The 24141-nt window shown below is 50.0% G+C and overlaps 8 protein-coding genes across 8 annotated transcripts; 3 read left to right on the top strand and 5 right to left on the bottom strand.

Moving 5' to 3' along the window:
• Positions 1 to 1858: 1858 nt before the first annotated feature.
• BDW70DRAFT_102486 (mitochondrial 37S ribosomal protein mS45) lies at positions 1859 to 3486 on the bottom strand. Its single transcript, XM_073734316.1, has 2 exons — positions 2870 to 3486; positions 1859 to 2673 (listed from the first exon to the last, which is right to left on the bottom strand). Exons 1-2 carry the CDS (start codon positions 3362 to 3364, stop codon positions 1981 to 1983), a joined length of 1188 nt encoding a protein of 395 aa, XP_073599445.1. The 5' UTR covers positions 3365 to 3486; the 3' UTR covers positions 1859 to 1980.
• Positions 3487 to 4091: 605 nt separating this feature from the next.
• On the bottom strand, positions 4092 to 6670 carry BDW70DRAFT_102472 (RNA-binding protein). The gene has a single exon (XM_073734315.1). The coding sequence runs from the start codon at positions 6477 to 6479 to the stop codon at positions 4593 to 4595; it is 1887 nt and encodes a 628-aa protein (XP_073599444.1). The 5' UTR covers positions 6480 to 6670; the 3' UTR covers positions 4092 to 4592.
• A 2145-nt stretch (positions 6671 to 8815) lies between these two features.
• Positions 8816 to 9735, bottom strand: BDW70DRAFT_129462 (mitochondrial 37S ribosomal protein bS16m). The gene is made up of 3 exons (XM_073735623.1): positions 9559 to 9735; positions 9233 to 9428; positions 8816 to 9158 (listed from the first exon to the last, which is right to left on the bottom strand). Exons 1-3 carry the CDS (start codon positions 9633 to 9635, stop codon positions 9114 to 9116), a joined length of 318 nt encoding a protein of 105 aa, XP_073599443.1. The 5' UTR covers positions 9636 to 9735; the 3' UTR covers positions 8816 to 9113.
• Positions 9736 to 10887: 1152 nt separating this feature from the next.
• On the bottom strand, positions 10888 to 13855 carry BDW70DRAFT_170759 (OPT family oligopeptide transporter; the record flags this gene model as incomplete). Its single annotated transcript, XM_073743019.1, has 13 exons — positions 10888 to 11618; positions 11667 to 11863; positions 11923 to 11958; positions 12017 to 12132; positions 12183 to 12283; positions 12338 to 12455; positions 12507 to 12755; positions 12817 to 12941; positions 12995 to 13031; positions 13079 to 13152; positions 13200 to 13405; positions 13464 to 13704; positions 13810 to 13855. The coding sequence occupies 13 exons, from the start codon at positions 13853 to 13855 to the stop codon at positions 10888 to 10890; spliced, it is 2277 nt and encodes a 758-aa protein (XP_073599442.1).
• A 1486-nt stretch (positions 13856 to 15341) lies between these two features.
• Positions 15342 to 17394, top strand: BDW70DRAFT_170757 (M20 family metallopeptidase). The gene is made up of 3 exons (XM_073743018.1): positions 15342 to 15824; positions 15878 to 17082; positions 17141 to 17394. Exons 1-3 carry the CDS (start codon positions 15490 to 15492, stop codon positions 17293 to 17295), a joined length of 1695 nt encoding a protein of 564 aa, XP_073599441.1. The 5' UTR covers positions 15342 to 15489; the 3' UTR covers positions 17296 to 17394.
• Positions 17395 to 17550: 156 nt separating this feature from the next.
• BDW70DRAFT_129459 (NADHX epimerase) lies at positions 17551 to 18731 on the top strand. Its single transcript, XM_073735622.1, has 4 exons — positions 17551 to 17735; positions 17799 to 17907; positions 17981 to 18046; positions 18117 to 18731. Exons 1-4 carry the CDS (start codon positions 17640 to 17642, stop codon positions 18650 to 18652), a joined length of 807 nt encoding a protein of 268 aa, XP_073599440.1. The 5' UTR covers positions 17551 to 17639; the 3' UTR covers positions 18653 to 18731.
• A 308-nt stretch (positions 18732 to 19039) lies between these two features.
• On the bottom strand, positions 19040 to 21831 carry BDW70DRAFT_129456 (WD repeat PLAP family protein). The gene is made up of 3 exons (XM_073735621.1): positions 21667 to 21831; positions 21124 to 21577; positions 19040 to 21074 (listed from the first exon to the last, which is right to left on the bottom strand). The coding sequence occupies exons 1-3, from the start codon at positions 21712 to 21714 to the stop codon at positions 19219 to 19221; spliced, it is 2358 nt and encodes a 785-aa protein (XP_073599439.1). The 5' UTR covers positions 21715 to 21831; the 3' UTR covers positions 19040 to 19218.
• A 400-nt stretch (positions 21832 to 22231) lies between these two features.
• On the top strand, positions 22232 to 24039 carry BDW70DRAFT_129454 (WD40 repeat domain-containing protein). Its single transcript, XM_073735620.1, has 6 exons — positions 22232 to 22646; positions 22705 to 22818; positions 22870 to 22909; positions 22974 to 23069; positions 23133 to 23758; positions 23827 to 24039. The coding sequence occupies exons 1-6, from the start codon at positions 22637 to 22639 to the stop codon at positions 23961 to 23963; spliced, it is 1023 nt and encodes a 340-aa protein (XP_073599438.1). The 5' UTR covers positions 22232 to 22636; the 3' UTR covers positions 23964 to 24039.
• Positions 24040 to 24141: the final 102 nt, after the last annotated feature.

Here is a 24141-nt window from a genome sequence, read left to right as displayed (position 1 = left end):
GCACGAGGGCGTTCGGTGACTGATCACTTCCAGGCACTTTTCCGAACCCTGGAGGATAGAGTATGGTATAGGCGACAGGACAGTAAGTTGAGTCGCTATTTCCAGGAGTCAGCCAGACTGAGCGATCGCTTTCAAAGAAAGATGGTTTTGAAGCGTGGTTTATTAAATATTGTTGGAGCGCAGACGCAAACAGGAGCAACAACCCGCCAACAACCAATTGGGCGTATAGAAAGACAAAGCGACGAATACCGTACCTTATCGCTCAGATGGAAATAAACTCTGTTGACAGTTAAAGGTATCGAAGCTGAAGCTGAAGCCGAGGTCGAAGATGTCGGGAGTTGATGGAGAGAAAATTCAAGCAAAGTAATAAAAGGTAGTTGATTTGAAACGCGGATCGACCTTGTTCAGAATGGGTCGGACCAGAACGAGATCGTCAGAAGGCTAAAGGGACTTTAGAGACTGTTTTAGACCCCTTGCAGATACAGGTGAACAAAAAAGAGAGCAGCGCCAGGCCGGAATATGACGAAAAGAGATGGAACGATGAGTAAGAATGGAAGAGAGCGAAAGAGAGGGTTTTAACGAGCGTAAGTCGACGGAGAATAGAATCAGGCCGATGGGGGAGGAAGAGAGAAAAGAGAGAAAGGAGAGTTGGGGAAGTGAGGTAAGAAGAACGAGGGACGAAGAAACGAGGCCGTCGTTGTACACGAAGCGAACTGCCGGCGGGAAAAGGAGGCTGCCAGTTAGTACTCTGTAGGTAGTGTAATGACTGAAGTGGATTCTAAAGAAGACAAACAGAAGAAAAGAAGTCGACCAGAATTATTAAGGCCATAAAATTAACAAAAAGAATACTACCTAATTGCCTATAAGTGTTTCATTTCATTTCCTTGCCCATGGGTTGTTCCTGGCCGTGCCTCTGTTTCTCGTTCAGAGTTCCTGGCGCAGCGCTGGGCTGGTCTGTGGGCCGTGATCCTCTTAATTTAGTCTCCGCCCGACTCTACGCGCAATCTCTCTCTGGGCCCAGGCCATCAATTCATCGCCACTACTGCCATCGACTCCAGACTGAGGCTGACGTGTGGCTTACACCCAAAAGAAGACGACAACGGCGACGATCCTCGGTCTGGTCATCAAACGGCCTGACGAAGACCCAATGCATATGTACTTCCAGAATGCGCCATACACAGACGCCAATCCGCACCTCAGACTCAGTCCTTGTCATGTCTGCAGCGAACTCGTACCATTACGTGTTGAGCCGTGTTCCAACATCATCCTGCGTGACCATGTCTAAGGGTGAGGGCGAAGCAAACCTGCAGATGAAATTGAGGGCCGATATCAGCGTCTCCTGCGCTTCATCAGACGCTTCAGACACACAAGCCGGCGCTTAACTCTTCTTCAGCCACTCTAACCTGACCACGTCGTTCTAGCACCGCGTTAATGCACCTCGTTGATGTTGATTCTGAGCGAGTCGCTAAAGTCGATCACCTAGGCTTTTTTGCGCCATAATGTAATCTGTCGTCGACCAGTTGTTTTGGCCCCGCGGCGCTGCCTATTCAAGATGTTTGCTGACCTGAACGGGTGTTGGTTCCTGTTTGTAACGCTGACGATCTGCTGCAAGGGCCGCCACGCTCATTGTTGAGTTGTTTCGTATCAGGGCCGAACGCATATACCTACCTCGTTGATTGGCATTCTATAACGTACGGAGTTGTCCCAAAAGTAAGGTCAGCGCCATCAAGAGCGAGTAGTATAATGTCCTAAAATGAACTACAGTTCACTCGCTGTTTCATCATCAACGGCAGTTCGCTAACTCACTATAAAAATAACTCGATGCTCATCAAGGTCAGCGAGCTTGTAGCCGGTGGGCTTTGTATAGTGAAGGGCTGGTAAATTAGGATGCATTTAATCCTAGCAATATTTGTACAAGTATAGAAGTTAAGATACAAGCATAATAGTACACTCATCACATACGGCATACAGAATGCCATGTTAAACCTCCACTCGAGTGGGAATCTTAACCTGGCCCTTCTTCCGGTCATCGCTAGGCACACCGTATCTCCGACCAGGAGCCTTGGCGCCACGACCATCAATACCAGTAGTCTCCTTGCTAACGACAACGTCCTTGATGCGGAACTCGAAGCGGGATGACTCAGGTTTAACATGCTGCGTCAGGCTCTCGCGACGCTCCTCGGCGCGACGCTTGCGCTCCTCCTCAGCAGCCTCTTCCTCCTTGAGACGCGCACTGTGGACCTTTAGTACGGTGGAGATTTCGTTCGGGTTGGCTAGGCGGTCGCGCTCAAAAGAGATGAGAGAGGGATGCGGGATGCGAACGTCGGCGGGCTGCAGGACGGGTTCCTCCTTGTCGCCCTTGCCGACGGTTTCGATCAAAGATGGATTTCGTGTGATGCGGTGCATAGCCTTTGAGGGGTCCGCAAGCTCCTGCTCAACTACTTCGTGTTTACGGGCTGGAGCGGCAGAGAATACGCGACCAGCATCAATACGAGTGAAGTGGCGCGATTCCGAGACAGGGTAGAAGATTTGAGCATCAGTGAGGCGATGGGCCGGGAGGTCATTAATCGACTCATGAGGGTTGTCACGTTGCCGACGTGGATCGTTATACAACGGAGTCGTTGGAACCATCTCATGGATCGTGCGAGCATACGGCAGAGCCAGTGGTTTCCCCTGTTCAGAAAAATGATTAGGACACGGAAAACAACCGAATCAGCGTCAATCAAGCGTAAGCATGCATGTGCAATCAGGATATAGGCATTGTACACATCCCCAGATATACTGAGATCGTAAAGACTAATCGATAATATTTTGTTGTCTCATCATTGCAGGGTTGGAAAGGGACAAGAATGAAAAATAGTCAACGTACCTGTTGCCGCATTCTCTTTTCCATTGCAACTAACCGACACACAGCAGCGACTCTCCGCATATCCACTCCCATATCGTAACTGACAGCCCGAACGCTCTTCTTCTTTACCACAACCTGCTCGTAGATCTCGTTTCGCAACTCCTCGCTCAAGATGCTCTCACTGACGAAGGCCTGGTTCAAGGGAAATGGCCGATTTGTGGGCCTAGCGTCTGGGTCCGTCTTGCGCGCCTTTACATCAGTGATGTAGTTGGTTTGCCCTGGAGTATGATTTTTGTAGGCAGCACCTTCACCGTTGAGCCATGCGAACATTTCCGTTCGCAATTGCGTCTGCGTTGTCTGTGTAGAAGAGAACGGGCGGAAGGAATTTAGAGAAGAAGATAACTGAGATGGACATGAGGGTGATGAGAGTGAGATTCTTGAAGAGGACGCGGGTGAAGAGGTGAGGTAGGGAAGGAGAGAGTTGGAGACACGCTGCGATTGTATCCGGGGAGGCATTGTGGTGAGATATAAAGTCAATTAGCGACTGATTGAGGGAGTATAGAAAATAGCACGTAATGTTGAGGGCCAATGCCCTGGGTATATGGAAACGCTGGATGGGTGAAATGTGGAGGTTGAAGAGGATGTTTTGCTTGCCGGGCCGAAAAGAAACTTTTCGAGTTCTGAGCTCTCACGTGACTATATCGTCTACTTTTGGTCGCATACAATCCTATGCATGTATTCATGATTTAGCAAACTATATCGCTAGCTTTATCATGACTCAAGATGCATATTTGTACTTAACAGTCAAGGCGTATCAGTTGAACAAAAAGGAACATCAAATAATCCTCCACTCCAAATGCCGACGAACATAAAATGACCATCTCCGGCGCCTCTTCAAGATCACCAACCAATCTGTGTATACCTCGAAAAACGCCGCTCTTCGATGAAAGCTATTCCCCTTTAGTGTAGTGTATTGAAAATGGAAAACTGATCATGCTATGCCAGCAACCCCTCTTCCTCATTTCGTTCGCATCTTTGACATTTTTATCGTTATTCTGTCAAGGAATCATGGAAAAAAAAAAAAACAAGTAACGAGCACCAAGTGAGAAATGGAGAGGAAGTAAGCATACAATGAACCATTCGACAATAGGTCCCAGTAGGGAATATAGCATAAGAATACCGCTAGTGTAAGGGGGAGACGCCAAATAAACGATAATGCAGGGGAATCAATGTCATTAAACGAGGAATAGTGAAAGTCTTATAAGAAGGCCCGCCAAAAGAATCTTAGGAATGTTGGAAACATGATGACAAATGAAGGGTATGGCACAGTGCTAAACAACCAAACAACATAATGAACCCACATGAAATCGTTTGCGGCCTCAGAGGTATCAAGTGACATCAAACACAGCAACAGACTACCTATGAAGATGCAACAATCCCAAAACAAGAAAGCTGAATCCGGCGCCCACAATCCCATGCTATCAGAGCGTAGTGAGAATAGAATGAAGTGAGAAGAGAAGCGAAGATATGAAGGGGAAGTGAAAAGAAGATGGCACGATTCCAAGCCAAGTAACCATAAGCGAGCCGAAGAAGTCCAGAGTTCCGAAAACCTTACTCCTGGGAGGCAGGAGATCCTCCAATGCTGTCTAGCCGGTAAAAAACAAGTAAAAGTTCCTAATGCGCCGGATATACCAGTATCATTAACCATGTCGGACGTGGTTTCCGTACAGAATGTCGTCACGTTCTACCGCCCCATCATGTAGTCGTAATTCGGGGTGGCATTCCCAGAGCGCTGTCCTATATTGCCACCGTTCGCTCCGCCGTTGTGGATAGGTTGCGGTGGCATCATCGGCGGGTTCAAGGGATTTGGTCGGATACCCAGGCCAGCGTTGGGGTTGAATGAGCCGTTGATCCCGTTCATTCCGTTCATGGGCATATGTGTGTGGGAATAACCGGTGGGGTGCATAATGCCGTTGTTTCTAAGCCCCATTGGTGGCATCAGGCCAGGTGGTGTCGCCAGACCCGGCGGCGGTCCGCTCACCGTGGAGAACATGTGGTTCGACATTGCCCCAAGGCCAGCGCCGCCCTGAATAGCACCTTGCTGGGGGAGATTATTCGACGAACTAATGGAGCCCTGCTGTCCTGAACGCACTCCAAGCGGGTTCTTCGAGAAACTTAAACGAATGCCGGTTTTGATACTGTTGGATAGTTTGTAGCCGTATAGCTCGTTGAGAGTCTTGCCTGCTGTGCGCACATCCTCAAACTCCACAAAGCACATGGGGCCGTTCTGCTTGTTTCGGAAGCAAAGGCGCTTATAGCCGCGCTGTTTTGAGAACAACGCCTTCAACTCCTCTTCCTGAGTATCTGGTGGGAGATTACCCACATACAGAGTATTGCAAGGAGGGTTCATATCATTCGGGTTGGCAGCTGGGAAGCTGTGCCGAGCCGTATGCTGGGAGTTATAGGGAAACCCTGGGTTGCCCACGGCGCCATTCATGGGTGGGGGATATGCTGATGATGGCGTTGGAATCGCCATGTGCGCCGAACCCCCGGAAGTGTAATTTTGCATTGACGGCGGTGAGATATTGGTTGTCAACGAGAGGTTGGCAAAATGGCTGGTTGGAATTTGTGGGTTGGTAGATCGGCGTGGAGCTGAGACAGAAGCGGAATGGCCATTTTCGGCGTAACCGACCGGGTCCTTGAGCAGCTCTCCCGTATCCTCATCGATATCTTGGTCGATCATCGACTTCCCGCTTACGCGTTGAAACTCAGAAACACCATTTCCGAGCGGCGACTGAGGAGAAAAGAAACCATGTAAACGCGAGTTCGACTCGGAGGACGGCGGTAGAGACTCGTTGGCGGATGAGCCGGCAGGGTGTGTCGAGGATAATTTCTCCATAGTTTGAAACGTACCATTGAAACGCGACTGTCGCGTAGATGGCCCGTTGCTCAGTAGGCCACGACTCGCGGCAGAATGGTCGATCGTATTGCGGCGAGGAAGGAAAGGCTGTGCCGGGCCGCTGTTGTAGATGTCGACTACCATGGTGGCGTCGTTCTTGGAGTTTGGCTTGCCATCGAGCAGTTTTCGCGCCTCTTCCGCCGCAGCCATGCTGCTGAACCGCGCGATCGCACTGAGAAAACCAGCATCTTCCGGGAGATCCGAGTGCACGAAATCGGCATCCAAGAGCTCATTGGAAAATAGAAACATGCTGCGCAAGGCCTCGCGACTCATATTCTTGGGAAGTTTTCGCATCAAAATCGCGCCACCACCCGCCGCGTCTGCCGGTCGGATGAAGCCGTTGAAGTTCTGCGCCGGTCGATCCGAGTCACCCAGGCGCATGGCTGCGGACGAGATGGCGTCAAAAGAGGAGGGATTCGAGGGCATGGTGTCAAAGCTGGAGGACGGGCTGAAGGAATAGGAGGCGAAATCCGGGCCAATAGAAGTCGGTGCCTGCGACGCAGATGGGTGGTACACGTCGGCCGACATCTCATTCTGAGCCGTCGAAGGCGCTTGCAAGGAGGAAAACGACTGATGAGTAGGCGACGCGCCCGACGAAGCGGAGGGTGTGCGTTGAGTGGTACTATAAGACCGTGGGCTTGTGCGGGTGGACTGGATTGAATTGCCAGTCATGCCTCGAGAAATGCGAGTCCAGGAGTCGACACGCTTGATAAGGCTCCACGCAGGCGAAGAGGGCAGCACGAGTCGAGTTGCGAGTTGGTTCCGGACGAGATTGGTAAGCGGCGCAGACGTGGAAATTGAAAGGCGATAGCGATAAAATTCGATGATCGAGGATGAAAGACTCGAGGAGTTACTCGAACTCGTAAAATGTCTTACAATTAGGATTTCCAGGGGTTGCTGATGCGATAGGACGGACGGGGCCCAGACAATAATGAAGCAGAAATCGAGGACCAACTAATGCGACGGACCGAGGATGCGAGTAAGACACGGTACAAGCCAGATAGTGATAGCGATCGCCAGCCGAGGCGATCAGATAATAGACCAGTGTTTGAGATCAAAGGAGAGAGATGCAGATGAATGGAAATCTTAGGAAGATAGAATTAAAAATGACGACTGGGAGAAGAACAAGGGAGAACGCGAGTGGGAGAGAGAGGGAGAGAGAGCAGGGGGGAGAGCAAGAGAGGTGGATGCCGGGCCACAGCCAAAGTTTAGCGCAGTGCCTCAAGAATAATGACAGGGAAGCCGGAAAGAGCGTGTTCTGTAATCTGTTCGAACGTCGGGGGGAGAATAGAGTTGGGGAGCGAAAGGGAGGGCGGGAGGGTGGGCACCTGCACTACAGAGTACAACTACTGGGCGGCGGGCTGTAAAGGAGGGGGAGCATTATGTAGGATCCGTAGATTCTCGAGTCGGTCCATCGTTGAAAGCAGAATCAAAGGCTCCAGCCTGGAGAGCAACTCCGGAACGGTCCTTTTGGAGGACTTTTTGGACAATCTGGCCTGCTTATCCATGGATCCCCGTAAAGTTACAGTACAGCCAATCCTTGGCTGTGAGCTCTTGAGCGCGACACGACGCGCGACATTCGAGCATGAGCTGGGGCATCGTGACAGGTTGCTCCCAACACTGCTAAATCACAGGTTGTTATGCTAATATCCTATTTCAGTCGTATTTCAGACGCGTCCACGAAGTATACACCTCGCATGGCCGCCGCTCCGTATCGAGTGCAGCCAAAGCCGCGTCCGGATGCAAACGTGGTGCGTGCGCCTTAGCTGTGGGGGTGTGGCTCTTATCACAGCCGTACAGAGTAATTACAGATCTGCCTCTCATCATCCTCACGCTGCCTTATCCGTTATGATCGCGTCAGGGTAAACGGCAGGCGGCGCAAGATGCTCGACCATGCTATCAGTTTTCTTCATTGAGTTTTACAGAGCACGACATTATCACCTCTTCAGAAATAAAAATACGAAGATTACTGTCGTAAACCGATTCGAAGTTCGAAGTTCTCTCCGAGTCCGTCATCCTTGTTTTCAGAAAGTGTGCACTCGCAAAAGCCAAACACGTCACTACTTCAGCCTCGAAGAACCAGCTGATGGGAGGGGGGTGCCTTTGTACCACAATAACAAGTCTGCCATTCCATGGATGGCCAAGCGCTTCGAGAACTTCCCGTTCCCTCGGGAATGAATCACGTTTCTGGCCCTCCAATTCCAAAGCTTCTTAATTTCGGCAGTTATGGCGACGTGGTCGTCCTGATAAGTGATCCTTTTATTGCCATGTGATCGGAGAGAAACTGGGAACCGCCAACGGACCTGAAAAAGGACTTTGAAAGAACAAGCACCGGAAGGAAGCCGTTGATGATGTGCCCGCACTGCAGCGGATGGAATCTAGCCCCAGGCGCGGGATGATAAGCAGACAAAAGAACGTGCATCTACTCTTGTCCTATGCCGCAACAAAACCCGGATGGTCTCCCAAGTCCTGGCTCCCAACGGACCAACCAGATGGCTCCTCGTTAGGCAGCGTAGATGACAGGTGCATCGACAATGAGGCAGCCTGAGGAAACCCATGTTAGACCCTGCCATAAGACGTTGTACAGGTCCGATTCCATGGGATAATGCGCGATTGCGATGCCGATCGTTCCAGCTGAAATTCCTTTTGACCACCAATCATCTTGTGCTATGGGGTGTTTAGAGCGTCGCGAAGATCCCCGGTACATTAGGCGCATAACCGGATTGGCTCATCGATTATTTCTGCCGACGAAGAAGGGCGGAGTACGGCATAGCCCATAATCATGTCCAAGGCTACCGTCCAGGTACGAGTCATCATAGTCACGCTCCAGCGGGGTCTTTTCTATCTGATATACTTCCGCGTATTGCCTAGGCATGCGGCTGAGTCGCATCGTGACAACATTTCGTCATGAGGATCTTGCCGGGGCGTCCACAAGGCAACATCGTCAGTCATCTACACTTGTAACCTAAATATATGCCAAATTAAGCGCAAGGAAAGTGAACAAACGGCTTCGGTTAAGCATTTGAGCTTTTAAATTGGAAATAAGATGACTCCATGAGAACATTCAAAATCAGCTTATCATGATATCCTAATATACAAACAATGTACAGTTTTGGACCCCATACCAATGATCCAATCTCATAACGCCAAAGAAATGCCGGGAGCACAAGAGTTCGGGTCGGAGCTCCCACAGATCTGAAACCTCTCTAGTGTCTGACCAGACACTGACAGTGTTGTTCCGCTGACCTGAGCAAGCCCACCTCCAAGCGAAAAAAGAAAGCTTCAATACTACGAGACTCGAGTATATTACTGCGTCTTCGAAGGCTCGTGCTTCGGTTTGACCAGGCCAGCCTGCAAACGTATTAGCATCCGCTTATCCATATAAACTTCCGAGAATGGAAGTCAAAGCAAAAAATCCAACATACCAAGCTCAGTAACCGCCAAACCGTATCACTCGGCTGTGCGCCAACACCAAGCCAATACTTTGCCCTGGACCGATCAAGCGAGATTTCCTTGTATGGCCTTGCATTGCGTGCCTCCTCATCTGACAAGTTGGTAGGTCGTTGCGGGATAGGGTTCAGCGTTCCGATGACTTCGATCGGCTTCGAGTTGCGAGCTGATCTATAGCCGTTGAATCAATGATTAGCTGGGACTTGATACTTCACATATCTCCGCTGAGCAATTTAGCCCAGAGCAGACCCAATGTAGGTTCCGCAGACAATAACCGGAGGTGATAGTGATCGGTACGTACCGTGCTTGGGCGACGACGATATTGTAGAAGGGCTGATGCTTGTTGCCAAAACGCGCGAGACGGATGCGAACGACCATGTTGGCGATGGTAATGGTCAATGAGCGGAGTCGATGTGAGTTGAATGCGCTGGAATTAGCTGGGACCTGCGGCGTTCACCAAAATCTCCGGACGAGTTCCAAAAACTGTCGGGGATATGTTGATGCGAAATATCCGATAGAGGATTTGTTTGCTGGCTTGGCAGTGATGGGTTATGTAAGCAGCGTATATGAGAATTTACTGACCAAATTGAACTTGACTTTACTCAATTTACTTATGCAGAAAGCCGTTATTCGAGAGCTATATTGAATGCGTGACTTTGCAAATTTTGCTGCGGCAATGATTTCAAAGTCCATTCATTTAGGGGCAGTACCGTAGGAACACGGCTTCCCTAAGGCTTTACGACAACCTTTCCGCATCTAGCTAGGCACAGTAGCACTGAGAAACCCTGTTTGTCACCTGTTCATTGCGTATGGCTATTGTTGTCTTCTGCACATTGAAGGCTCATAGTACCTTATCCAATTGCTTCCAGGTCGTCCTTGATAAACATTGTTCTGGGGCATAATTACCTAAACCCGTCAACGAGGTTATCCCGTAGGTATGGCTACTGGTGATGCATGGTACCTGCAATCGCGTGATGCAGCGGGTCTATATATACTCATAGTTTCTTTGCCTAACACGAATTTGAACGATCCTATTTCCCACCTAGTATTTCTCTCGTGTAGTCAGGTAACGAAGCCCTAGCCTAGGCTAGCCCTATGCTTTTAAGGTATGGGTGCCATCTCTGGTCGCCATCTCTAGTCTTTTTCAGGTGGAAGGAGTCACTTCACTTCCAGGGTACGGACAGTTAGTATTAGGGACGGTTTCATAGTTAAAAGGGATTGGTAGAGTGAAGAGGTTGCTGGGATTCACATGCTAGTGTCTAATATATACTCGCGTCTAGTGGGACATGCAAAACGTGTTTGGCTGTTGCAGTTGCCGCCGCATAAGGAGCTGCTCTACATAGTCTTACTCTATGGATTTGTTATATATATCTTGAGATCTCTTCACAGACGATTACGTTTGCAGTTTCTGCGTGATTTGCCAACAGTATCATGGTTGACCTTCCCCCCTAAGAAGACTATATAGATAAGTCGGTATGGGTACGCTTGTAGCTGCAAGAACCCTCAAAAAAAAAAAAAAAAGCGTTTACTGCATGGACTCTTTACTTCGAGCTCTTCTATCATCCAAGCAACACACCTCGTCTAACGAACGCCAGACATTTCATCCTAGAGAAGCAGCAGCTATGCAACACTATAAAGCAAAGCACCTCTCCACGCTATCCGCGTTATTCCCCCACCAATGCACCATCTTCGTCCCCGTGCTCCCTAAAAAGATGAAGATGAATAGTAGATTCGCATTGAACCCTGTATCCATCGCAGCGCCACTGATGTACGCCCACTTGTTCCAGAAGACCCGTCGATACCGAAAAAGGTAGAAGTTCGTAAAAGTGCCCACAAGGAACGTCGTAAACGGTCCCGTACTCAGATTTCCGTAGAAAACCGCCGCAGATGCAAAGAAGATGGTTGTATTCCAGAGATCGAAGCGTGCGCGCGGGAATCTACGGTGCAGGAGCCACATGAGAATCGGTGCGAGCGCCCCTGCAAGGAATCCCCAGAGAATAGGCCGGAAGAAATCGGACGCAAAGAGCTTCTTGGGTCCAACGAGCGCATACTGGATACCTGCTGTGTTGTACGATTGGAATTCCTGCCCTGTCCATTGGCCGAGCGGATCGGGTTTCTGGCCGCTCACGTACTCGAACTTTGTGGCGAGAACCCAGCGCATCACGCCGTAGTTTACAGGCAGCGCAAGCATGTTGGCAATTATTTGGATCCCAATTACCTGCCGCGGTGGGAGGTGTAGGTAGTGGCCGATTTTCTGGTCTTCAAGCACTGTGCGAGCGTCGTACCAGACGTTGCCGGAGATAATGCGATATGCAAGCTGGCCTAGTGGGTGTCGGGAGGAGCCTTTTGCTTCAATCATGTCTGGATCCTGTTAGACGGCTGGGGATGAAGAATGCAGAGGACTCGTACACCCGTATATTAGCTCATTGAAATAACCGACTTTAATCGAGAATCCAGACATGGCATATACAAAGCTCATGGGCAACATTGCCGCTGCGCCGAAGCCCAATGCAACAAAGTACGTCCAGATAGGCATGTATATTTTTTTGGAGACAACGATTCCGAAGAGCATGACGGTCGGCACAAGGGTAAGAGCTGCCCACTCCCTATTATCTGTTAGTTCGGTGGCACCGGTATGGTGAAGAGTTATGACTCTGACTCTCACCATTTCGTGATACCAGGGTACTTTTGGATGATTCGACTATAAAAACCGTTTGATTAACAGATGACGATGCATGGACTGGATGCTGCGTACATACCTCAGTCTATCCTGATGATACGCCCCCGATTGCTTCCTGGCTTTCCATATCCTGTACATTTTGGGGCCCAGGAATAGAGCGCACCAGACATAAGAGGACATGTACGAGGCCACCCACTGCGTACGTCAGGAGAAAAATCAGGTGGTTGGTCTGAGGGAGGACTTGCCATGAACATCTGCCATGTATACTGGGCTCCTGAGTAGGCAAGGCCGACTTCTTCGTACTTTGTCTCGTTGACGTGCTGCATGCCGTCTGAGTCAAAATAAACTGTAGTCATCAGCATATACCCTCAGCCTTACAGTTAGAGATCGAAAGATTTACTCAAGTCACTGAACGGGTACGCAGACCCGTTCTTCTGGAACACGCCATTTGACATGATATCGTAAGTCGGCGATCCCCAAAGCTTCCCAAAATACGCGATGGGGATCAGGATCCAGCACTAGGACAGTCAGAGCCCATAGGTCCAGCGGGCTGCTGGTGACTGACCTACCGTCAAAACAAACGCGAGGAAGATGATCACTTGCACGCTGTACGGGTACGTGATGACGACGGAAGTGATATTTGACCAGTTTAGGGTTATGTTCAGCAGCCCCATACCGCCGCGGCCGGCTCCAATGAAGTTGACCGTATGGTTGCGACTGGCGATCCAGCATAGCGGCGCTAGAGAAGCAACAAATGGGAAGAGGTACTCTGGTAGGAATTGCCAGACAAATGTCGCCAGGAGCAGGATCCAGAACACCTGCAAGCCAAGTTTACTTCTTAGTTGTGCGCATCTAGAGCTCAAGCGATTACGGGCGTACCTTCATCTGATCATGTGCCCTCTTCTTGCCCGTTCGATTCCTGGTATTCATGCTGCGATAGAGGGTCACTTGTTGCAGGGACAGAGGGAAGATAAATTCGGGATCGTCTATCAGGATTGTCCGGACTGGGTAGGCCTGTCAGCAGCAAATCCGCACACAAGGAGGGTCCAGGACGTACCCATTGCGGCGAATGCAAACCCGAGTAAAGATGAGCCCTTGACTGATAAGCATAATCTACGGCCTTGGTGAAGTATAAGCCTACCAATCCGAAGAACAAGGCAACCGCCGGGTTCATGGTTATGTTATAGTACAGAGCCGCGTTCGTGGGCAAAAACGCTTTCGATATTAGACATGTTCGTGCAAAGACTGGGTGAATCACTCACTAGCCCATTGTCCTTGGCTTCCAGCATTAGCAGCAATACCCACAATCGCATGTTCCTTCGGCGACCACGGCCCCGGATTCAGCGAGAACGAAAATCTCCCCAGCGGCACCTTATACGCCGGAAGAATCTGAGCAAGAAACCGACCGAGTGGATCAGACGCCAGAATCACGAAGAATACCGGGAATGGCGCGGTTGTTGTTCGGAAACTAGTGGTGGTTAGTTATATGTAGTATCCTGTTTCGATATCAGAAAAACAAGGCTTACTAGGACAGCTGCGAAACAATGCTCCCTAGCGTGCAGAATATCGCCGAGAGGAGAATCGACCTGAAGGTCAATACTGGTAGTGAAGGGTCGTCTTCGAAACCAACGACTGTCCGGACCAGTTCGGGAATGTTCTTGAACTCAGCAGAGTCGAAGTCATATTGTGGCTCGTCAGCGGAATTGGTCTCGGTACTGGATTTGGCTTCTAGAGGACGGCCGTCGACTAAGCTCAGGTCTTTGGTCTCTGGAGATTGGACTTTCTCAATGGAAAGCTCCTGTGTTTCATGCAGTTGTGCTGGTCTCGTTAGTCTCAAACAGGCGTCAAACGGTGGACTACATATGCCTTTACCATTCTGTTGCGCCTCTCCGCCACGGCGGACAGTGAATCGAGCCATCTCGGCGGAAATGACCAAGAAAATGCTTTTAGTATATACCAATAATTGAAGCAGATATTGTGCTCTTATACCGGTATTCGGACTCCAACCGAGGCTGTCGCGCCTAGGTTGGAGAATTATGCCATAGATTACTCGGGTGACACCTCAGTACGCTTATTCATGCAGTAGATAAGAACCCCTCACACGGGCTTTAGTAAACTCATGTTACTGGGCTGGACAGAATCTCCAAGTCATTCGCGATTATAGCAGCGCATGTCGTTATCTCCGTTCTCCAGCAAGAGCCTAGAGGGTTACGCACCGACAGGGGTGTTGACAGGTCGAACCATAGAAAAACCAGGTATTAGCTCCATAACAATTCATCTAAGCTTGGGTCTTCATAGAACGCCTTGTGTAATATGTCTTAACTGGATGGAATCGGTGTTAGATGGGGCGGAAAGGAGCAATGCAGTTAGGGCTCGGCACATCCTCCATTGTTAGAGATCCCGCCAGGCCCTGATATCAGAAATTGAAGGCGTCAAGCAAAAGATCGGGGCTTCAGATGAGCGATCGAGACTCAGGCAGTCTTCTCCGGGTTATGCTACAATAGCAAAACCACTGGGCTTAGCCGCCGTTCCCAAATAGACTCCATGATCTTGTTGCTGGGTTACGTCCGTGTATCTCACAGGTGTATTTAGGACTATGGTAGATCCCCCACCCTGGGAGATCTCCAATTCTGGTCTTGCATTACTTTGACTGACCGTTCTTCTAGCATTAGCTTTACAAGGCATTGGTGTCCTTACCTGGTTAACAGGCCAATCTACCCTGACGAATAGGCATATCGTGGCTGAACTGCTGCTACTTGGGCCGTTCTGCTTGATTTCCTGTGGCCAACGCCACTATAGCATGAGAGTGATGAGATCACTTGTGCTGCAGAACTATATGCTTGCGGGATATCTCCCTTATTCTTTCCACAAGGGCGAGTCACGTAGGCTTGCAGCCAAGGCTGTCTGGCGCCTTTGGCGCCTCTGGATGCAGACGCTGGTCTGATCGTCCCACCTGCATGCCATTGGATTGTTGGAAAATTGGAGAACTGGAGTATTTCCGTGCAGGAAGCCGTTTCCCATGCTTTCGTATCGTGGGCCTTACCTTTCGTCCATCAGTTGTGAGGATAAATCTACGGCTTTATCTGACACGATTGTTCCAATACTAATATACTTGGTCATAAGATTTCATTCCAGAACCTGATTAAACGTGAATCGAGACGTTGGAGTGTTCATTGATAGTTAATACAAGTAGTAGACGACCCAATCACGTATAATAGCGCCATGTCTGCGAATATGAGCTGCTAGCAGGGCCCTCCGCAGAACAGGATGCCCTAACACCAGCTGGTACATTGTTACATCTCAGTAATCCAATACTGCTGTAATCCTTTCAAAGAAATGAGCTATTGTGCTTGACTGAATCCTTAGTAATATACTCAGCGGATCAGTAAAGTATAAGTTGGTACTATCTATCCACGCTATCTTCTCCAATTCTCCAACTTCCCCTCTTCGAAAATTGCCCCTTTCCTTACTGTCTATTCTTTCTCTATTCTTCCTCAACTTTACCAATTTGAAGTATTCTTACTGCTTGACTGAGCTTTAAAAGCTCGCAATATGGTACCAGCACGGTTCCTGGTCGTGGCAAACATCGCCGGTGCTTCAGCCTTCGTGCTCCCTCTTTTCAGCCAAACCTCAATACCAATTGGAGCCTCCAATTCCGACTTTACGTGCGATCTCCCATCCCCTCTAGACCCTGCTGGTGATGGATTGCCATCAGCCGCCAGCCTATTCTCGTCGGACAAGGCCCTGGAAAGACAGGTGAAGCGCCACCAAGCTATCGTGCAGGTCCCCTCAGTCTCCTACGATGACCTGGGCGAAATTGGTGTAGATGAACGGTGGGAGCCCTTTTACAAGCTGTATCCCACAATAGAAAAGACATATCCTGTGCTGTAAGTTGATCTTGCGCATGCGAGATACATCCAGCACGTCTAATCGTTCGCAGCCATAAACGGGCGGAAATAGAGAAAATCAATACCTTCGGGCTACTATATACCCTTGAGGGCTCTGATCACTCTCTAAAGCCGACACTTCTCACTGCACACCAGGACGTTGTCCCTGTTGCCGATGCATCCACCTGGACATACCCCCCGTTCGAAGCACACTTTGACGGCGAGTATATCTGGGGCCGCGGTGCCTCCGACGACAAGAATAGTCTGACTGGTATTCTGTCCGCCGTAGAGGGTCTTCTTTCCGAGTCGGACTGGAAGCCCAGACGGACTCTCCTTCTGGCATTCGGGTTCGACGAGGAAGTCGGCACCAACAGAGGTGCTAAGCAGATTAGCGACGTGTTGCAGGCGAGATATGGAAACGACAGCGTTGCTGTTATTCTAGATGAGGGCGGGTTTGGATCCCAGCCTCTTGATGATAAAAATATATACGTCCACCCTGCAATCACCGAAAAGGGTCATATTAATTTGCAATTTGAGCTCCATGCTAGAGGAGGACACAGTTCTGTTCCCCTTCCACACACCGGTATTGGTATCATCTCTGAGATCGTTGTTGCCCTTGAGTCGAACCCATATGAGCCTGTGATTCTCGAAGATAGTCCCATACACAAGCGTCTGATTTGTCAAGCGCGGTATTCACCCGGCGCCCAGCCGAAGATCGAAGAGCTGCTGAAGGAGAGGGACTTTGAGGGACTCGCAACTGAATTTGCCAACACGACACCCTTGAACCGATTTGTCATTCAGACCTCGCAAGCTGTTGACCTGATCGGAGGCGGCGTGAAAATCAACGCTATGCCTGAAGTCGTCGCGCTCTCTGTGAACTACCGCGTTGCGCATCACCAAAGACCCGTCGATGTCCAGCACAGAGCCATACAAATAATTGCCGACGTTGTCGACAAGTACGGCCTACGGGTCGATGCTTTCAACGGGGACAAGGAATACCATGACTATGTCGCCGAGCTCTATCGCAGCGACCCGCTCTATCATAACGACCTCAAGCGTCGTGATAAGGTCGACTATAACGGAACCCTCGTGGTCAGCGCCTTTGGCAAAGGCGAAGCCGCTCCCATCTCTCCTACTAGTGGTGCTGTATGGGAGACTTTTTCCGGAACCATTCGACATGCTTTTGCGTCAGGTACTAAGACCGTTGTTCCGGTTGGAGACATAATGACTGGTAACACAGACACTACGCATTATCTGAGTAAGTTTTGCTAGGGTTAGTTGACAGGAAACATAGACACTGACAATGAATCGGGCAGGCCTTTCCCGTGATGTTTATAGGTGGACGCCGGCTATTGCTAGGGCAGAGGATAACATCCACACTGTTGATGAGCGTGTGAGTATTCATGATCATCTAAACGCGGTAAGGTTCTACTATGACTTTATTCGCAATTTTGATGCTGCGGATATATAGAAGTTGGATATTGTAAGTAATTTCGTGACAATCAACAAAAAAAAAAAAATTAGACCATGCTGCTGTTTGATCTGTTAATACCCAAGAGCGAAGACATGCTTGCTCAAGGGTGAGAAGAGAGCTTGGATTTTATGGTCAGGTTGAATACAATACCATTTATCTATATATGGTAAAGCGGCAACGTTTGTATGACGTAGGAGGGGGAGCTATAAGCTGTCGTCTCCCCCCCACGGAGTTTTATTTTTATATCGCTAAGCTTGAACCTCAAACCTCTTGTCCAACAACCGCTCAGTCAACGTTTCTCTTTAAAAGCCAATTCATCCGCGTCAAGAGAATTACATTGCATGCTTCGCCCCGCCCTATCCCTCTTCACCCGCGGCTTCCCCTCCATCCCCGCACCGTTGCGATCATACCACAGATCCGCGAAGATGGCACTTAAGGTAAGCCGACGCCAGCCAAACTATACAAAAATGTTGAAAAGCTAAACTCTCGGTTGTGTCCAGGCAATTAACTCTAAGGATGCTGCCTCGCTAGACCAGGACCTCATCGAGGCCGGCGGCTTCTCGCTTGATCAATTGATGGAATTGGCTGGACTCTCGGTGTCGCAGGCTGGTGAGCTATCCTCTTAATCATCAACCATAGACTACGTAGTAGTCTGGAAGCTGGAACTAATATCTTTGTGTAGTTTACCGCGTCCACCCTCCAAGTGCTGGGAAGAACCTCCTTGTCATCTGCGGGCCAGGCAATAACGGTACATACGTCCCACCATCTTCCCGACTGATTCCAATTTCATTTATATGCCAGATACTAATCTTGAACAGGAGGTGACGGCCTCGTCGCAGCCCGACACCTCGCTCACTATGGCTACAAGCCGACAGTCTACTATCCCAAAGAGGGTAAAAAGGAGCTCTACACGCGTTTGAAAACCCAACTCTTCGCCCTATCAGTCCCCGTCATCTCTAACCCGTCTGACTTCCAATCCGCAATCTCCAACACGTCCCTCATCATCGATGCAATTTTCGGCTTCTCTTTCGGCGGACCCCTACGGGATCCCTTTCCCGAGATAATCTCCGCAATCGAGAACTCCTCTATACCCGTGTTAGCCGTCGACGCACCCAGCTCCTGGGATATCGAAAGCGGGCCACCGGCGTCCGGCCCCGGGAGTAAATTCATGCCGGAATATCTGGTCAGTTTAACGGCTCCGAAACCGTGTGTCAAGTTCTATAAGGGAAGACATTTCGTCGGCGGACGATTCTTGACAAGAGATGTGGCGGAGAAGTATGGCCTCGATATACCGGATTATCCCGGGGTGGACCAAATTATGGAGGTCGGGGTTGATGCGGAGGGGAGACTCTGAAGCAGATGGTTTCAATCATCACGAATTATTTATGCAACCTGAATATACCTGAGCTTCTAATGTCATTGTTACTGCGATAGGAGGGCTGCTTTATGTCTAGCGTTCTTCGTATTTAAGGGTGACACCCCGTAGTGCTATCACCAAATTGATACTTTACTTTCGAGCCCTAAGCTGAAACTCGGTAACCCCCGTCTCTGGGCGTATGGCACTTGAAAATAGGTAGGAAATAATAATTATAGGGTATGATTTTCCTAAATGGGACAGCCACGACGAAGTCTTCCAAATAGGAAGAGCCAACAATAGCCTGAGGCCCCCTGCCTTGGGGGAGGACTTACGACGTTCTTAAGGCGCGATTTATGGCTTGTGTGGAGGCGGAGAAATGCCCTACTCGGACTATGCTTGCTACACCAGGAAAAGAGTGGAAGAGGCTGTTAGAAATCAATGGATGCAATGAGAGCGTCGTCGTATCTAGGATCTCTGCTAATCATCAGATCTATCGAAGTTCATAGGGGCGCATAGACTCAAGCTGTAAGGCCAGCTGTGCAAGCGAACAATGCAAACGCCGTTCACGGCAGAGAGTCTTTAATCTCTGCGACAATACCTTTGATTCTTGGCTCCTTTCCAAGATTAGAGCTCGATATAGCCTGCAGAATCGCACCAAGATCGTACACCTCTTTCGCAGCCGCTTTCACTTCACTCGCCAGTTCCTTGACCAAAGTCCCCAGAGCAACAAGACTGCGATATACTGCCTCTGAGTCCTTTTCATTGCGGAGCATCCCCGTAAGTTCTTCTAGAATTATCAGACCCCGTTGGTTCGACTCGACGCTGAGATTCCTCGCTTCTGACGTCGAAAATACTGCAATGTTGATATAGAGAGTCGCCACTGCGATCGTGAGGTTGCGGTTCACCGAAGATCCACTGTTTGTTAGGCATGTCCTAATAGCGGCGATGACTTGATCGAAACGGTCAATGACGAGACGGCGGCCAGCATCGGTCTCGAAGAGATTAGCGAACATTCGGACTGAAAGCATGGCGTTGTTGACGTTGACTGGGGCGTTGAATACTCCGCTCTCAATAATTCCAGAGACCAAATCTTTACCATTATAGTCTGACGTGGCTGTTACAGGGGTGGCGGCAGCAAATAAGCGCAGAAGGTCAAGGCCAGGCAACCTATTCGCCGCTGGCCACACTGTCGCGACCTTAAACAGTAGAACCACGCCCGCTTCCACGGCCGAGGAGCCTTTCAGAGTGTTCGAGGCTTCCAACTCATTGCACAACGATACTATCGTCTCCAACTCTGAAGGACTCAGAGACAGATCCTTTGAACCTTCCGAGACAAGCTTGTCATTGAGCTCGTTCAACTTCTTTGAGATCACTTTGAGATTGGCAGACTTGATTGATAGATAAATCTTTTGTGGAAGTACTTTAGGCCGCGACTCAGGGATAGCTGTTGACTGGGCAGGGGCATCCCCAGGTCGATAACGCCTATCTTGACCCCATGGATCAGGACCACCTGCAGTCTCCTGGCTGGGCTGTCCGATAGTCGCGCCTTGGGTATTTTGAACGATGAACTGAGCGACTTGATCAAGGTAACTCATTGGTAACTCGTTGTCACCGATGAACTTGGTCGCCGCTTCATATGGATTCTGCGAGAGATTGTAGGGTAGTTTAAGAGGGGGCTTGCCGTCCTCGACGTCAACATCAAAAACAAAATCATAATCCTGACCCAGATATTCGGTTTTCCTTCCGCTGCTACCGGCAGAGTCCACCACAGTGCCGACCGATTCCCATCTCCCCAACGCAGCTGACCATGTATGAGCGGTAACACTGCCGTTCGCTTCACGGATCATTTGCACTTGACCGTCCTTGGTGCCGGATTTCTGCTGCAAGAACTCGGGGCCAGGCAACTTCTCCTTGTTGATTTTTCCGACCTGCTGCGCGGGGATTGCAGACTCCCTGACAGCCGTTTCAAACTGTTGCAGCACCTCCGCGCTTGCTTGTCTTTCAGGAGCCCGAGTGAAAACTCGTGTAATTCTATCGCTTGCTCCTGTAACGATATCGCCGTTCTCTGCACAGACAGCGACACCCCAGACAGAAATCGCAGGGTGGGTGATAGTCTGTACGCACTGCGTTTCGTTCCAGATTCGTACTGTTCGATCCTCCCCGGAGCTGACCAGCTCACCCGTTGGTAAAACGGCCAGTGAATAGATGAAGCTCTCATGACCGTGAAGTTCACCAACAAGATTTCCTTGCAGCGTGAATAAACGGATCACTCCGTCGTTGCTTGCAGAGGCGAAGTTAGCACCAGTGGGATGTGTCGGCGGCAGTCTGCACAGAGCCCGAACAATGTCCCGAGAATCTTTAATGCGCTTGAGCAGCTTCCCAGACGAATTGAATATTCGGATTATATTGTCCGCGCAACCTGGGCTCTGATTAGCGCCTGTGCCGTGCTTCGTGCAAGGCGGAGTTACCTGTGATTATAGTGTTCTTATCGTAGGCCAACACTGCCCAAACGCTCCCTTGATGGTCTTCCAGAACAACTTCTGACTCCCATTTCCCGATCCTCCATAGACGGGCAGTGGAATCCCAGCTCCCACTGACAATCCATTCCCCTTCCGGGCAGACGTCCAATGCACAGACCGTATGCGCATGGCCCAGTAGCATAGCATCCGCATTGTCATTCGAGGTCTTACCGGGCTGCCTTGCTTCTATGATAGTGTCTTGACCTCCGGAAAAGACTAATCCTTCGGGGAAATCCGGGGTTGGCGGGTAATATGCCAGCGCATTGATGAATGCGGAACCGTGAGAGATGATGGTGTAGTCGTATGTTGGAGGCGGGCTCGATACAAGCTTCCAGAGCCGAACGGTCGCATCCCGCGAAGCGGAGAAAACAGCTTTAGAGTTGGGAAAGGCCACGGCACGAACCTGACGGAAGATAACACAAGGTTAGTGGCCGAATGCCTTGGGTTCGTGGAGGTTGCGTTGTCAACACAAGGAGCGGGGAGCTGTCTTACATCATCGCCGTGGCCCTCTAAAGCAGCGGAGATCTTGAACTCAGGCATACAATAAACAAAGGACAGACTGTGGGACGAGAGAGTGTGATCGAGTCGGAGACGTGGTACTGAGGTAGAGAGGTCGAGGTAAAGACGTCCCAAAGAATAGGGTGAGGTGAAGGTAGGTGATGAGTCCAATAGTAACCCCAGCTCCTACGGGGACCTGGCTCGTGGCAGCCCCGGCGATCTCCAAGGAAAGAGGGGCGTCATGTGGGCGGTAAGCCGTTGAGGCCCAGAAGCTGCTAGAAGTACTCCGTACGAAAGATGAGTAATCATCAGCAAGATGCAGTCGGTCTGTGAAGATGAAGTGGGAGTAAATGCTTCGAAGGTACTGAGCTAACTTGGCTTAGCTTTTGCCGCCTACTACGAAGCTTCCGGCCATGGATGCCCTTTTACGTTTTCATATTCTTCCTGTCGAAGTATATACTCACGTGTTTTAGAGCTAGCCCCTATTGGGCCTAGCGCCGTGTATCTCTCCGCCAGCAACGCCGATTATTCGAACGGCAGAAGGTTCGAAAGTCGGCTTCGTGATTCAGTCTGGGCCGGAGTCTCCATTCCCTCAAATCATTCTATAGAAGGGCATCTCTGCGGGTGGCCGGTACAGTTTGTCATTGTCTTTCTACCTCTCCGGCTTTTTGTGCTCTTACCTGCTTTGTCTCTCAACTCCGCGACTCGTCATTCTCTCTCCTCCGCCGTCATTTATATACAGAACCCCCACTTTACAGCGCTGATGATTTGACGAGACCGACGAATTTCCTACTGTATTTCTAGTTATCCAACTATCACGCTATTCGAAATACTCTGTGCAAATACATTTCCTTCGTCGACGGGCCTCCGGCTGGTTATCTGGGTTGGACATCTGTTATTGCATTAATTGTAACGGCCATTCTGGATTTGATATCTCGGTTTTCGCTCAAGCTTTGACTTCATTATGGCTTCAGGTATGGCTCAAGTGCATTCCGTCTGGCATCGCCGCTGATTGCTGACATGTGACCTTAGATATCCCTAAAGTTGTGCCTTTAACTTGTCACGGACACTCTCGTCCTGTGCCCCATATTAGTTTTTCGTCCACGGTGGAGGACGACCAATACTATCTTGTTTCTGCCTGTAAAGGTATGTTGGATCTCTAGTGTGTGATCTAAAGCAATTGACACTCTCCGTCAGACAACAATCCCATGCTTCGGGATGGTATCACTGGTGATTGGTATGTCTTGTTCTCATCCGGAATTCCTCTGCTAGGTAGGGTGCTTTATTAACTCCTAATCCAGGATTGGCACCTTCCTCGGACATAAAGGAGCGGTCTGGCAAGCTCGCCTCTCAACCGACGCGAACATAGCCGCAACTGCTGCAGCAGACTTTTCTGCGTGAGTCTCACTATGTGGCTATATCCATATTGCAATCCCCTAACTTCTCCCGCTCAACTGCAGTAAAGTCTGGGACACTCACACGGGCCAATGCCTTCACACCCTCCAACATTCCCACATAGTTCGAGCGGTCGCATTCCCCCTTCAACCTTCTCCTCAAGTCCTCGCAACCGGCGGTTACGAGAAGAAACTCCGAATCTTCGACCTGACACGCAGCGGCAGCAACAGCTCGTCCCCCACAGCCTCATCAGCACCTCCCGCAGAAGACGGGACTTCCTCAGCAACAAGCTATGAAATCGGCCCCGGGGCCCACGGCGGCACCATTAAGTCCATCGTCTGGAATCGGGACTACAACATCCTTACTACAGCTGCCGACGACCGCAAAATCCGCTGGTGGGATCTTCGCTCCCGCCACCCGGTCGTTGAGTATCCCGTCGAGGGCAACATCGGCAGCTGCGAACTGAACACCCTCGCAACCCGCCCCAACGACACCGGTATCCTTTCCGTTGCTGCAGGAAAGAGCGTCTACCTTTTCGATGGACATACTCCGGGAAGACTCCTAAAGAAGATTGACTTCCGGTACGAGGTTGCCAGCGCGGCGGTGAACAATGATACGGCCCGTTTAGTTACTGGTAGCGCGGACGACACATGGGCACGTGTATACGACTTGCACACGGATGATGAGCTCGGTATGCCGCCCTCTATGCGTGTTTTCTCTCGCATTATTTAATTCTAGAATTATACTAACTCGCAACAGAAGTCCAAAAGGGCCACCACGGCCCCATCTGGTCAGTGAGCTTCTCGCCCGACGGTAAATTATACGGTACTGGAAGTGAAGATGGAACGATCAAGCTCTGGAAGGCATGCAGAGAGCCGTATGGTCTCTGGCGCTGATTCGGACTGCGCATTGTCCCAATGAAGTCAGTGTATAGGCATATAGAGAATATAACACCAATTACCCTTGGTCTAATCGTGTCGTAAGATTTGTTTCTAACCTGCGTAGAACTCTAGGGAGGGTGAGTCCCGCACAAGCCTAAGACGGGTCCGGTTAATATGAACAGAGATGGGATAA

Source organism: Aspergillus foveolatus (assembly GCF_047715535.1).
Source record: "Aspergillus foveolatus strain CBS 279.81 unplaced genomic scaffold BDW70scaffold_6, whole genome shotgun sequence".
NCBI lineage: Eukaryota > Fungi > Ascomycota > Eurotiomycetes > Eurotiales > Aspergillaceae > Aspergillus > Aspergillus foveolatus.
Note: the sequence above shows the minus strand (reverse complement) of the source record. Positions and strands in the feature narration are given on the sequence as shown.

Bases quoted from the DNA above. Each gene is read 5' to 3' on its own strand.
- BDW70DRAFT_102486 (XM_073734316.1), bottom strand. From the start codon at position 3,364: ATGCCTCCCCGGATACAATCGCAGCGTGTCTCCAACTCTCTCCTTCCC. The intron at 2,674-2,869 runs GTACGTTGACTA...TTTTCTGAACAG, and splicing joins AAAAGAGAATGCGGCAACAG to GGGAAACCACTGGCTCTGCC.
- BDW70DRAFT_102472 (XM_073734315.1), bottom strand. From the start codon at position 6,479: ATGACTGGCAATTCAATCCAGTCCACCCGCACAAGCCCACGGTCTTAT.
- BDW70DRAFT_129462 (XM_073735623.1), bottom strand. From the start codon at position 9,635: ATGGTCGTTCGCATCCGTCTCGCGCGTTTTGGCAACAAGCATCAGCCC. The intron at 9,429-9,558 runs GTACGTACCGAT...CAACGGCTATAG, and splicing joins ATCGTCGTCGCCCAAGCACG to ATCAGCTCGCAACTCGAAGC. The intron at 9,159-9,232 runs GTATGTTGGATT...ATACGTTTGCAG, and splicing joins TTTGGCGGTTACTGAGCTTG to GCTGGCCTGGTCAAACCGAA.
- BDW70DRAFT_170757 (XM_073743018.1), top strand. From the start codon at position 15,490: ATGGTACCAGCACGGTTCCTGGTCGTGGCAAACATCGCCGGTGCTTCA. The intron at 15,825-15,877 runs GTAAGTTGATCT...AATCGTTCGCAG, and splicing joins GAAAAGACATATCCTGTGCT to CCATAAACGGGCGGAAATAG. The intron at 17,083-17,140 runs GTAAGTTTTGCT...TGAATCGGGCAG, and splicing joins AGACACTACGCATTATCTGA to GCCTTTCCCGTGATGTTTAT.
- BDW70DRAFT_129459 (XM_073735622.1), top strand. From the start codon at position 17,640: ATGCTTCGCCCCGCCCTATCCCTCTTCACCCGCGGCTTCCCCTCCATC. The intron at 17,908-17,980 runs GTGAGCTATCCT...ATCTTTGTGTAG, and splicing joins ACTCTCGGTGTCGCAGGCTG to TTTACCGCGTCCACCCTCCA. The intron at 18,047-18,116 runs GTACATACGTCC...AATCTTGAACAG, and splicing joins CTGCGGGCCAGGCAATAACG to GAGGTGACGGCCTCGTCGCA.
- BDW70DRAFT_129456 (XM_073735621.1), bottom strand. From the start codon at position 21,714: ATGCCTGAGTTCAAGATCTCCGCTGCTTTAGAGGGCCACGGCGATGAT. The intron at 21,578-21,666 runs GTAAGACAGCTC...ATCTTCCGTCAG, and splicing joins TAGAGGGCCACGGCGATGAT to GTTCGTGCCGTGGCCTTTCC. The intron at 21,075-21,123 runs GTAACTCCGCCT...ATCAGAGCCCAG, and splicing joins TAAGAACACTATAATCACAG to GTTGCGCGGACAATATAATC.
- BDW70DRAFT_129454 (XM_073735620.1), top strand. The intron at 22,910-22,973 runs GTATGTCTTGTT...CTCCTAATCCAG, and splicing joins GATGGTATCACTGGTGATTG to GATTGGCACCTTCCTCGGAC. The intron at 23,070-23,132 runs GTGAGTCTCACT...GCTCAACTGCAG, and splicing joins GCTGCAGCAGACTTTTCTGC to TAAAGTCTGGGACACTCACA.